At 35.3% G+C, this 13,745-nt stretch overlaps 1 protein-coding gene across 7 annotated transcripts in view; it reads left to right on the forward strand.

Annotated features, from left to right (window-relative positions):
- PNPLA8 (patatin like phospholipase domain containing 8) overlaps positions 1–13,745 on the forward strand; it is a 40,415-nt gene that overhangs the window by 17,823 nt on the left and 8,847 nt on the right. For all 7 annotated transcript variants that reach the window (XM_030014209.2, XM_030014207.2, XM_030014213.2 and 4 more), the window contains exon 8: positions 88–282. In XM_030014209.2, coding sequence (XP_029870069.1) covers positions 88–282 — 195 coding nt within the window. The remainder of the gene's footprint in view (positions 1–87; positions 283–13,745) is intronic.

Here is a 13,745-nt window from a genome sequence, read left to right on the forward strand (position 1 = left end):
ACTTCATATTGTGGGAAGCTGTCATTCTCATATTATTGTTACTATTATCACCATATATAACTATTTTTGTTCCTCCTAACTCACTAGGTAGCTGCAGTAAGCACCATTGTAAACAGAGGAACACCACTGAAAGCATTTGTTTTTAGAAACTACAATCACTTTCCTGGTGTTAAGTCTCATTATATTGGAGGCTGTCAGTATAAACTGTGGCAGGCCATTAGAGCATCATCTGCTGCACCGGGTTACTTTCAGGAATATGTTTTGGGCAATGATCTTCATCAGGTAAGTTGAAATCATCTCCTTTTAGTAAATATTTTCCAGTATTATACCTCAGAAAAAAGTTGTCTGAATTTCTGAATCAGAACTAAGCAAATAAATTGGTAGCAGAAAGGAAATCTGGAATGGATGGGGTAAGAAAGAAGATTTTTAGCTTGTATAGCCCTTATAAAACTAGAAAGGGTATAGGCTTAAAAATCTTAGTCTTCTCAATACAAGCTTAAGCTCTTCTGCTGTTCCTTTCTTCTCTGCCTGGAAAGAAACCTTATATGAGTTGTAAATTGCCTCTGACTTCCTGCTTAGAACTGGTATTTCATTGAGCATTATTTCACTAAACAGATGGTGTGACTTAAAATCTAACAATACTGTAAAGTGTGAAAAAAATCAAGTTATGCATTTCAGTGTTCCTTTTATTAGTGTGTAATTTCAGTTTATGGTCTACTTTTAATTCTTCCATTGATAGCTTATTAAGCTCTACCCTGCTTCTGAGCTAGCAGAAAGAATAAGAGATGCCATGGCAGTAAGATTAAACTTGGAGGACAACTGCAAAAGAAATTTCCTTGAGGATAAAGCAATGTCTCCTATCAACAGTGCATGCTATTTTATTGTATTGTAGGTTCTGTTGGTGACCCTGATTAGTAAAGAGCAAGGCAAGTTAATTTCTTTAGTAGTTTTTTAACCATTGTGTTCTTGTCCTCCAGTGCCCCTTTATTGCTCTGCAGTTCTTTGAGTTTTAAGAGAATCCTTTTTACAGTACATATTAGTTTAAAGCTATCAGTATTGATTTTTAAAATGATCTGATGCAGATCTGCGGCAGAAGAGACTACAAGGGGTGACTGAACCCCAGACCTTTAACAAAGAAAGCATAGGATTCTATCATTTAAATCTAATGGAAGCATCTATTACATTTCTGTCATATTAATTCATGTGATGGCATTAGCCTTAACTACTAGAAAGCAGTAATAGCATATTTGGAGTACCTGGATCGCATACAGAATTTCTCATGGTGTCCATTAAAAGGCTGTGTAATCTCATGAGCATTGTAATGTGCATAAGTAATAGTGAAGTTTAAGACTAACAGATAAATAAGGAATATAAGATGAAATAGTGAAAAAATCATTACATTAAGAGATAATAAACAGAAGCATTGATACAGAGAAGCAGCTAGAATTTAATCTGAAACAAACCATCATACTTCTATATTTTGGATTAACATTTATAAGGAGATGGAATAATTATGTTCAGCTATGTATAAAAGTTCTACCTGAGTTGGGGGGTGAAGGGGGAAGGATTGCTATGGAGGGTGGGATGGTGCTACTACATGAACCAGATTCTGAGAGTTCTTCCATTTTACTGTTTCCCCGTTTTTGTTTAGGGTCTTTTTTCTTCCCCTTCCCCAGGCCCAGCCTCCCCAGTATGCTACATCTCGTTATCCCCAAAACGTTTTAATCAAATACTACCTGAAATAAGCAAATAAGTTTTGGGGTTTTTTTAAAGCTAAAAATGGAGTAACACATAAGATATTCTAAGCCTAAGCACTGCTTGAAATCCTGAAATGTGTTCATCTTCCATCTGGCCAAGTAAAACTGGAAAGAGAGCTGCTTTAGCCTTTGGAGCTGTTCCAAGCTGCTCCTCAACTGCTTGAATGGGTCAGTGTTAAGCTATGTGAAGCACTTTTCTTCCTCTTCTCACCTTCCCACCCCCTCTTTCCTTGAATTGAGAGTACATCAAAATCTGTCTGTGCTTCTGTATGAAAAATAGCTAAACAAACAACATGATTTTTAACTTCTATGCAGTGCTTAGACAATTACTTGTCTTAACATTGTTTCTCAATTGCCAGACTTGTGTGAAATGCAGTAAGGTGGGTATTCATTTCATTTGTATTCACTTTTAAGTCTAATATACCAGACTAGAGAATGTATGATTAGTGTTAATAGAGATAAGATCTAGTATTCTCAGACACACAGAGCTAGAATGAAGTCTAGTTCATTTTTCCTTACTCCAGAGTCTTTGGACAAAGTCCTTCCATCTGATCTTACCAACACTGTTTCACAAACTCACCATTCTTTTCTATTTGATGTATTTTAATTACTAGAAAGCAGGGGCTTAGGATGTGGTTCACCTTTGTAAGCCATAAAGAACTAAATATGTTTTCAGTACTAAAACTATTGTAGTAGAACTAGATGCTAAATTTTCTGACTTAAACTTTCATATCATCTGAAAATCTCTCTTCTACCCAGCCATGATATTTAAACACTTTTGAATTCTTTTAGAATCCAAAGGTTGTCATCTTTTATGTCTTTCATGCTTTTCTTTCCCCAGATTACACTTCTCTTACCACGTCTCTATTTATCTAATTATCTATTTTGTGGGAGATGTGCTTGGTTTTTTATGGCTCGCCAGGCAGCGAGGTGCTACATGGCAAATGCTACATGACTGTCTCGGTGCAGATTTCTATCTTGGATTATAAATCCACCACTGCACACTCAAGCTACCTTGAATTACCTTGTTTTAACCCTGGGGTAAGAGCCTCTGTGCATGTAGCAGACTGTTACCCTTATGTTCTTGGGTGTAATGGTACCTCAGTGGAAAATGCAAGGTAATCAAGAGTTTTGTCTCTATTAAAGTATCCAAGATGAATTGAAAAGAATACGTATGCATAAATACCTTTTTAAATAAATAAAATCCTAAATGCAGTCATATTCCTGTTTAAAATAGCTTTGTGATTATTTTTAAAGTATGTTAATAACTCTTAGTACTTAGATATAGCTCATATCATAAATACGAGAGAGTAGATTTTTGTTAAGCATCCTTTAGAATAAAGTGCACTGCAATTCTCATGTTAAGTTCCTCGGCCAGGTCATGTATGATACTAACATTTGTAGTTGATATGCAAATACTTAGTCTTTTCTACCTTATCATTTTAAGCCTGTACACTATCTAACAGGCTGGGCTGCTTTTGAACTACAGAAATAAATGAAGCATAACATTGCTAGACATTCTCAATAGTACCATGATTTTTGAAAAGTGCATCAGCACAGCATGCATTAATTGTAAATAATAATTTATGCCAAAGGCTTCAATATTGTAGTACAGTGTCAGAAAGGTGATGGTCTTTTGAGGTGGTTTTTTTAATGGATTGGAAGCTTCCATTAATTAATCAGCAGAATCTCTTTTTCTGAACATGAACTATGCTAGTTTCTTATTAATTTATACATAATCTGCTTCTGCAGTGTTGATATTTCTAACTAATTCAAAGATAGAGATGGCCAAAGTGTGAAAATGATTGTAAAATATCTGTGAAAATTCAGAGTAGTAAATATAATGAGATTTGTTTCCCAGCTTTGAAGTTTGGGGCTCTAAAGGATTATATATAGAGACCATGTTTTGTATTAGCTTATCAGTCAGTTGTACATTTAAGTCTGAATGAAAAGCGCTCTGGCAGTTGATCTGACTTAGGACTCTTCAAATGTGTGAAAATATTTATTTTGATAATGGAAATTTAGTGGATTTATTTTATGGTTAGCCTGCATATTCTTGTTTTATGTTATCTAGCTTTTGTTGAAATCAGAGTCCTTTCGCAAACTGTATGAAGTAGTTCAATGAGAGTTATGCATAGGGTTGAGATTAATTCATAAAGATTTTATGTGTGACTCTAGACGTATATGCTGGAATCATGCCTGAGCTGAACTGTAGCTGTTTGCTTTAATGCTCACTTTTCCATAATCTATATATTTATAAATGCATGTGTATTTGTGTACACACATGCATGCCCTTTCTCTGGGAACGTTCCAGTCTGACTTCCTATACTAGTCATTGTAAATGTTCAAGGGGATTATAAAGTGTGTTAATTTTTTTAATAAGGTAATAAATTATTTTTACAATTCCTCTGATGTAATTGTTTAGAAAGAGGTTTCTAGGTACCTGAACACTTACTCTTATTTGTGCTGCAGATAATCTGATGCCAGGTTTGTTAAATTTCCACAAAAACTAAGCAGTTCAAAACCAAATAGCAATATTTACGTTCAGTCAATCATGCCATGCAATCTGGTTCCACTCTGTCAAGTAGGAAAAAACAGTGCAGCTGTTGGTAGATGAGGGGAAGAGGATTAATATTCTTTGTGGTTCAAAAGAGGAACACATTAACATTCAAAGGGATTTAATCCCTGTAACATGCTTCTCCAGGAACTGTGCAAGTCGAGAGACGAAGTCATGATGTTACAATATAGAAACTGTATTGCCACATGTCATCTTTTTTATTTTAAAATCTATTTATGAAGCACTGAGGGCTCTTAACCTCTCACCAGTCCTGTTACAACCAGTGATTTTTTTTTTTCCTACTTCCCACGGAGGGGTGTTGTTTCTTGTATCTATTGCTCTTCTTTTTTTTTTTTTTTTTCCTTCCCCTCTGTAGTGTGAAAAGCATTTGGGGTACTCAATAATGTCACTTCAGTAGACAGTACAGTATGCTGAGGAAATTACCAATTAATTAAAAGAGTAATTTAAGATTTAACAAAATCATTATGCACACTTCATTTGCTAGGTTTTACAGTAAAAACTAAATTTGTCCCGCAGGATTAATTAAAAGGGCGGCAGGGATTGTGTGTGGGTGGGTGGTGATGGTGAGTTTAACAAAGCCACAGGTTTTTCTCAAAGTAAAATATACTCAATTTAATACAAAGGACTTGATCACCTTTTTCTTGACAGCTCCCCATGATTTCATTGCTGCATTACAATTCCATTTATTAAAATGCTGGTGTTAACTTATAGTAGCGTTCAAGTAATATTTTCTTTGAGCAAGATCAGGTAGTAAAGCAGTTAAATTGGCAGCTAATCTGTTAGTGGTGTTTAAATAATGCAGGTGTAACAGGATGTGTGGTGAGAATACAACCTAGAAATAAAAAAATATATATAGTACAATAATATGATGTAACTAGAATTTCAAGTGTCACCTTCATTAAAAAAAGATATTACACAGTTTCTTCATATTTTTCAAACTTTTCCCTTCCTTTTATTAGGCAGTAAATCTGTAAAGCTGTTTCATCTTTGTAGCTTGTTACAGGAGAGGCCTTCAAAAGTGATTTGCTTAGTGGATCCTACCCTAATTGGTTTTACATGGTAGCTTTTAAAATTAGATTCAAGGGTGCTTCCCAGGCTCTAAGAAGACATAGAATATAGGTCACATTGAAGTTCTTTTCATTCTTAGGATATGCCATGGTGATCAGTATGCACCAGAGCTTATACAGACTGTGGTTTAATAGGTGTATCTTGTTCTCACAATGATAGAAACAAATATTTCTTTGTTTCTCTGTCTACTTGTTGCCATACACATTTTCCTACAGCCTTCAAGGCAATGTCGCCTACTGTTTAAGGAAGAGGGAATTTACTGGAATGTGTTAGCTACGTGGATATGCGCATTTCTTTTTCTCTTATGGATTCTAGAGGTTTGGTTAGCAGCTCTTAAGGTGGACGTGCATGATGCAGTTTACCAGCCTTCATGAAATTGCTGTGGTATTTTGCAGAGCAGACTCTTTGCAAGTTTCTATGCAGGGACTTGCTAAGTGAGATGTTATTGGAAGATTTGTTTAGTGAAGCTAATTTGAGAGTATATTTTGTTTAGGCATTTAACTTGGAAACATTATATTTTTTATCTCCAATGATTCAGAGTGATGCTTTGCTAATGTAATATTCAGAGTGCTTATTAAAAAAAAAAAAACAAACCTCACTCTCAAATGAGCTGTATTACATTTAACTATTTTTTTGCTTAGACTTCTGAGTCCATATATCTTTAGTGACACTCTTTACCACTAATATTTACTATAAAACAAATATTGTAAAACCAGAGGAGGCTGGTATAGTGAAAAATTAAGAACTGAGTCAATTCAGTAATCTCTGTACAGACAATCTAGGTTGCTGCTCTCAAGTTCTGATGTTACCAGCCACCATTTCCTAGATCAAAAAGAAGAATTTACTGTCAATTCTTGACAGCTTGTAATTTTTATTTTCCCAGGTTGTATATCTGTCTAATACTGACTTGAATGGGGTCATATTTCCATGTGAAATAGCCTTGTGATATTCATTGCAAATAAAAGCCTAAGAATGTAGTGGGACTACGGATATACTTTTTACCTCTTCCCTTAAGGAAAGCTTGTTTGAGATACACATTGGTCTGGTGTTTCATGTGAACAATCGCTTCAGGCTTTGTCAGCTACCATCCAGCCTCTGATTTGCTTTCTGCATTGTAGTTTAGGAAACTGCCCTCTTCTTGTCATGGATACAGGTCTTAGTACTGTGATAAGAATAATTTTCACCTTGTATATAAAACGTGTATAAAGTCAATTAGTTCAACACCTAGTGCATTCCCATTAGTCAAATAGGGCACAATGTCTAAGCCCTATTTCCTGTACTGAGATTCTCTTCCAGTACAAGGATTAATCTATAGTGTTAATTTTGCAAATCCCAAATCAGTTGGCAATCTCTTCAAAGATTTTTTACCTTGCAATGTTTCTTTTACTTGGGGGTATATTTACACTGCTGTTTTTAGTAAGCAGCAGATATATTTTAGATTTTTGGCTACAGAATTTAGAATTATTTCAGCTGGTATTTTCTTAGGGGAAAAAAAAGGGGGGAGGGGGGAGTATAGAACAAAACAGTTTCCCTCAGGTCAAATTCAGTCCTCTGTCATAGTTGCCAACTGCATCATAGACTGTAGTTCATAAACATGTAAAGCTGTCTTTGCTGTTGCTACCCTTGTAGAAGGTTATGTCAAGAAGGTATTTCTTCATTTTTCTCATGGACAGAAAATTTCTCATTTTCACTCTTAAGTCTATTCCTAGCTAATGGATACAAACTCTCCCTGTGCCAGTACTGTTTTCTAGTTTGATTAACTTTTCTTCTTGTAGTATTTACCCTTCTGATGTGTATATAGAAAGAACTCATATCCTTTTTTATTTTGTCAGTCTAAATATGCCAGTCTGTCTCAATCTTGCAAAATAGACTCTGTGTTCTCTTGAGCATCCTAATGGTCCTTCATTGCACCTGCTGCAGTTGGAGTAATCTTTCTTGAAACTGGACTATTCAGTGTGTTTTGGCATGACCCAAGATATACTGTGCAAAGTTGAATGATACACCAGATTCAAAATTAGCATTTCTAAATTAGAAGCAAAATTCAGAGGAGTTAATTTGATCAGGCTGGAACACTGTATTCTACGTGATGGCTTAACTGTGTCATGTATTTCCTTTTTCAGAGGAAGGGACAGCTTAGAATTACAGTTCCTTTTCAACAGCTACTTCATGTATAGGTGCTTTAAATTATTCTGTGATAATGCTCTACTCGGATCTTTCTCATGGTTGGTCTGATTCCAACTTAGTTCTGAAGAGCATAGTTTTGTGTTTATGAGCACTTTGCTTGGCTATCTGTCGTCTCCTTTGGGTTTCCTTAGGGTCGTTCTGTATTTACAATAAGGCCTTTGTATTTGCAAAGCCTCTAACTTTATAGTAACGGATTTCATTAACAGTTGCGTGCTTTTGAGAAAATAATAATAATGAGGATGAGCCTCAAACCAGCTGTTGAGTAGCTCTGATGGAAAACAGTCCCAGCCGGAGAGTTCCCTGTTCAATATAGACTTCTGTCCCATCTGATTAGCTGGTTCTTTCTCCACTGTAGTCTCTTTCATCGCTTCCAGTGGTCTGGTATGTAAGGTGCTTTATAAATACATATTTTCTTCATCTAAAAATTTCTGTTTCAATTTCTATCTGCCTTTGATAAACCCATCTTGTATTTTGTCATCTAGGCATGTACTTCTTAATCTAGAGGACTCATGAAAGTGCAGAACTTTTTCCTTCAGTTCTTTCTCCCCCTTTCCCCACCCCCCACTGTGGATACAAGTATTAGGTAGTTCATATCCAAATCCTGAACCCTTCATATCAATTATCCCCAATAATTAGTTCACGTTATTTCTTAAATTTTGTCCATTTTAAGATCAAATCCTTTAGTTGCAAACCTGCTTTGTTTCAGTTGCAATGAAATGAAATCTAATTCCTTAATACAATTTTATTCTTTAAGTAGCTTGCATAGTTTTATAAATAAAGGAGTTTTATAGGAAATCCAATTTCAGTTTGAAATTACAATATGAAAGATGAAAAGAAATTTGTGGAGTCTGTAATACATTTAGTTTTAGAAATTGTCTGTAGAGTTAGCTTACAACATTCTGATTATTGTACTGTTTTAAGCAGATGAATGACCAGCAGGTTTTGAGTAGCATTTATCAGTGATACATCCAATAATACAAGTCACCTGGATTCCCTACGGATCACTACTAGTCTTCATATTCTTCCATATTTTTCTCAAAGCATTTTCAATTTCCTGATGTTTTACTATTACTTAATAAACTGGCAGCTAAATGTATAGACCAATTAGTTAGCAAAACTAATATCAATAACATTAATCAGGTTATTGATATAAAAATGTATTGAGCCTTAGTATTTCCATTGTTAGCTTGGGAAATGAAATTTAAAGAATTTTGAAAATCTGACACAGTAAGCTTTCACAAGGATTAGGATATCTCTGGATCTGGGATTTCTTGCTCACTTATTGGAGGTTTTATATTAATATGATTCTTTTGTGTAACTACTAGAGCTTTCTCCTTAGTCTGATATACCCTGTCATAGCAAATAGAGTTTTTATATGCTTCTTAAGTTGAAGACTTGTCCTTTCTGACACCATTTTAGACTTGAGCACCCTAGCATGATCTGAGCGCAGAAGGATTTTATTTAGATCTATGGGTTGGGTTGGTTGGTTTGTTTGTTGTGGTTTTGGGGGTTTTTTTAACTGTACTCTTGAACCTTGCCTGTGCTTCACAGATATCATATGGAGAACCTGAGTTCAGGCTTGTGTTTGGGGCCCATGTAGATTCAACCACAGGCCAGGTTTTTTTCTTAGGTTACACACTGATCCTCACTTGTAATATTACAGGTAATTCATCATTTAGGAACCACAGTTAAAATACAGACTATTTTGGGGATGTGTCCTGTTGTTCATTGCAGAATTAATTTAATTAAAACTGTGCTGCACAGCTTATGCTTTTAATGAAATAATTGACAATATATTTTATTGCCAAATAATTCTTTCTTTTATGATGTCTGCTAATATTTAGCAAATCTTCATCAGTACAGTGTAAGAGTACATTTTCCATATCTGACAAAACCATGAATTCAGTAATGTCTTCAGAGCAGCTGGTCATTTTCTGTGAATTAATGACTCACTGGGATAAGTTAATAATTTAAGATAATCACCTAGCAGTCTACCTCAGCCAACCATTCATTCTAAAGAAATGTCAAGAGCAAACGTGGCTAATATAGGGTAAAATAATGTAAAATATATTATTGTTAATCTTATAATAGAAACAATGTTGATAGCTCTCAGAAGCAGTTAGCATGACATTTGTGTGTATGCAAATAGTGTGTTATAGTGGTGTTAGGAAAAAAATACTGTACGGGAAAACAGTTGTACTGAAAAGCAGGCTTTTCAGTAAACCTTCAAACTTTATAAGATTTTTATTTTTTTTTTTACTTTATTTAATGTGATCTCAGTATAAAGTGTTCTCTTTTTGCAGCTGCTGTAGTGGAAGTACAAATGTAGCTAATGTACCTTTTTTTTTTTTTTTAAAGTGTCAAAGACAGCAGTAATGGAAATTTTTAATATTAGTGTCATTCAGTAATATAAATACAAATGCATTTAATTTTCATTTTCTGTACAAATGTTTTCTAAAGAATTTTTCCATTAATCAGTTCAAGGGGAACCTCTTTTTCAGTGCACACTTGAGCAGTAACTTGTCACAGTTCTAGAGTGTTTGGTTTTTTGGTGTCTGAAGATTTTGAGATAGCCTTACAAAGTAATGAGCACAAGATATTTATTTCAGGAATTGAAAGGAGCATCTCTGCCTCTCCTTAAGTAACGGAATTGGTTCATTCTGAAATTGTTAGAAATTGTGTATAGGAGGATTGCATTAATATCTGTTGCCAATTAAGGACTCTGTTGGGAATCAGTATAGTGCAGAATACATTATAATTTGTATGTAGTTGACCCAATAGCATCCCTATTAGCATGATTGTGAAGCAAGGGTGAATCTTACTAAATAAATTGCATGAAATATTTGTATAAAGAGATAACTGTAGGTCATTGTTGCTTTATAGAAAATTATCTAATTTATTAAAAAATCCTTTCTCACTTGTCTCTCATGCAGCAAAGCGGATCAGACCCACCATTAGAATGAAGCTAAACCAATTTGTTCTAGTGCACTGTACATTTTAGACAGAGATTTGTTAGAAATATTGACACCACCATCCATTGCTTGTCACCAAGATAAAGAGGAGACAATTCTACTTCTGTACTGTTTCATGTTTATAAAACATTGTATATTTTATGGGGTCAAAATAGTTTGTGCAGGGACATACAGAGTTCCTGTACTTGGCAGGAGCTCCTCTTCAGCAGTTTCATCCTCAGTAGTAATGTGGCCAGACTGATCACTTACAAGAGGAGAGCCATGATTAATGTATATTTCAAACATTTTTTTAATATATTTAACAGAACAGGATAATCATGTAACCTTTGTATTGAGAAGAGTATATTTGTGCTGAACAGTATAGGTGCTAGTTTATTGTACAGTTAAATCTGAATTTATAGATTCCTTTTTCACAAAGCATATATTAAAAACTGTAATTTGGTAGCCCAGTGATGCTTGACTGAACAAGCCTTAAGCCTTATATGTGAATATACCGACATTCTCATAACAGCCCTGGGTGCCCAGAGCAATGGGAGGACTAGGTCGGGATGTGAATCTTGAAGTTATCTGTATGAATAGATCTTACAGGTAGTAAAAGAACTTTCCTGTTCCTCATTCCTGTCTTCTACTCTGACGACATTTGCTGCTACTTATATAAATGGATTGAGCTGATTTTACAGAATGATTCAGCAAGGCGTACCCATTTTACTTATGCAAACTAGAGTAAATGTTTTTAGAGTAGTTATTGTAATTTTTCTAAGAAGTAACCCCTTGTTACAGTGCAGCAGCTCTTCAAACTCCTCATTTGAAGCAATAAGCCTTGTCTTTAATCTGCATATTTGTTATATTTATGTTGACTTTAAACATAGAATTTAAAACATACTTTTCAGAAGTCCCTTCAGAATCTTAGCCTGTCTTGTCCTAGCCTGTGATAGCTTTGTACTAATTCTGTCTCCACTTTTTCACAAAGACAATGAAAGTAAACAACAGAGCAAGTCTGTAAAAGTGAACTAAAATGCAAAGCATGTCTGCATAGGCAGTGAGGTGAAGTGGTTACTATGGAGCCAACAAACTTGGCTTCCAAATATCAGACTTGGCTTTCTAAAGTTACATATCCTTTATCCAGTGCTAGATTATTTTCTCCACAAAGTTTAGCTCATAGGTATCTTCACCAGAGGATTTTCATTGGAGCATACGTGTACAAAAGGTGCATTTTTCCTGCTTTAAATGATGTACGATCTGGTAGTCAAATAGTGAAGGAGCCTCCCCTGACTATTTCGCAACTATCAAAAAACTTACCGAAAATATTAGCTGCAGCTTTAGACTTCTGGCTAACGATCAGCAAGCCCTAAAAATACGCTTACAGTGGCATGGGGAATCTTTTGGAAAAATCTGTATGAAAAAAGAATTGAGTTCACTTAGGAATTAGCTGATAAAATATTAAACAAAACATAACAATTGAATATTCCCCACTTGGGCAGCCTTTGGCAAAAGATTGAAAGTAATGGCCCTGTCCCTGAGCTCATTGCTTTGCTATCACAAAGAAGCTTGGTTTTATATGTATTAAGCTCCATTTTAAGATTAATTTGATTACTTCCATTATTTTTATTAGAAATTTTTAAAAAGCCTTCTTCCCTACTGTTCACCTCCATAATGACATTAGGAAGGTTATACACTCTTTTTCAGCACTTACTTGCGTTAGCATTCCTACTATGGCACTTTGTGTTTGGTGTACTGCCAGCAAATTAAGTTGACTCAAGTGTGAAGTGGTTTTGCAAAGTTCAGCATAGGAAGAAACGTCTCGTACTTGCCAGTGCACTGACCATAGCAGCACAGAAGAACGCAAAAGGGAAGGGTTGACTCATGTATGTTTGGGAAGTGAAAAAGAGAGTTTGCAATTGGATTGAGAACTAGCTAAATGAGAAGAGATGGTGAAATGTAGGGAAGGCCAGACAATCTTAAGAATGGGAGAAGAAGAAGAGAATGAGGGGTCTACTCTGGCTGTTTGCCCAACACTGAGTCCTGAGTCAGAACTCGGGACAACTGCACATTTTTGTGGATGTTGGTCAGCAGTTTAGTCATTTGAAGAGTTCCTGTAAGTTACCCTTTCAGTTACAGATTCCAAGGTATGAGTTGCATGCATGTTTGCATTTTCCACAAGACTTAGACTGGACTGACAAAGTTCAGTTTCTACTAAGAATAGCTTTTAAAATGTAATTTCATTTTACATCTAAAATAATGTGCAGCTATGATTCATATAGTATTTCTTTAAATAGAGTAGAACCTTAGGAAAATTGGAGGAGGACAGGGCCTCAGGGAGTCATCTGGTCCAGCCTCCTGTTCAAAGCAGGATAAACCTCAAAGTTAGGTCAGGTTGCTCAAGGAAGGCCTTGCCCAGTTAAGTTTTGAAAATATCCAGGGATGGAGATTCCACAGCTCTTCTGGCTCTTACTCTGCACTTTTTGAAAGAGCCTGGGCTGTGTCTTCTCCCCCTTTAGGTAGTGGAAGACTGTGATTAGATTCCTCCTTGGCTTTCTCTTTTTCCACGTTAAGCAAACCCAGTTCCCTGCATCTCTTCTCATATGCTATGTGCTTCAGCCCGCAAACCATCTTAGTGGTTCTTTATGTATTCCAGTTTTTCAGTGCCTTGGAACTGGGTGTCCAGAGCTGTAGACAGTATTCCCAGTTTGACCACATGAGTACTGAATAAAAGGGGATAATCATTTCACTTGACCTACTGGTTTTGCTTTGAGCTCAAGTGTATGTTGGTAATCTAGTAGTTTATCTAGTATACTCTTCATATTATATCTCTTTTTCTGTGTGCACACAGACATACCATATCATAGCAATATATCTAATAATACAGATGAAAGGAAGGGCATTTGAAGACATTCCAGTCTGTCAAAAAGGAACTGGTAAATTTATTAGGAAATGAAAAGGTTTAGGGCTGTGCATAATGTCAGCATTGCTTTGTAGAATTTGAATTGCATCTGAAGCTTATAGTATAATTTAAAATATCACTTTTTATCAGCAAGATTTTTACACCACTATATGTGGTATAAAGATCCTTTTTTATTTGTATTATTGTGTTTATATGAAGGCTTTAGATCAGAGTCGTGCTATGCTAGTATGGGTCCATGAAATAGATGCTTTTCAATTATAAATTACGTTCTGAAAATATATTCC

The sequence above is a fragment of the Aquila chrysaetos genome, chromosome 5 (assembly GCF_900496995.4).
Source record: "Aquila chrysaetos chrysaetos chromosome 5, bAquChr1.4, whole genome shotgun sequence".
Taxonomy (NCBI): domain Eukaryota; kingdom Metazoa; phylum Chordata; class Aves; order Accipitriformes; family Accipitridae; genus Aquila; species Aquila chrysaetos.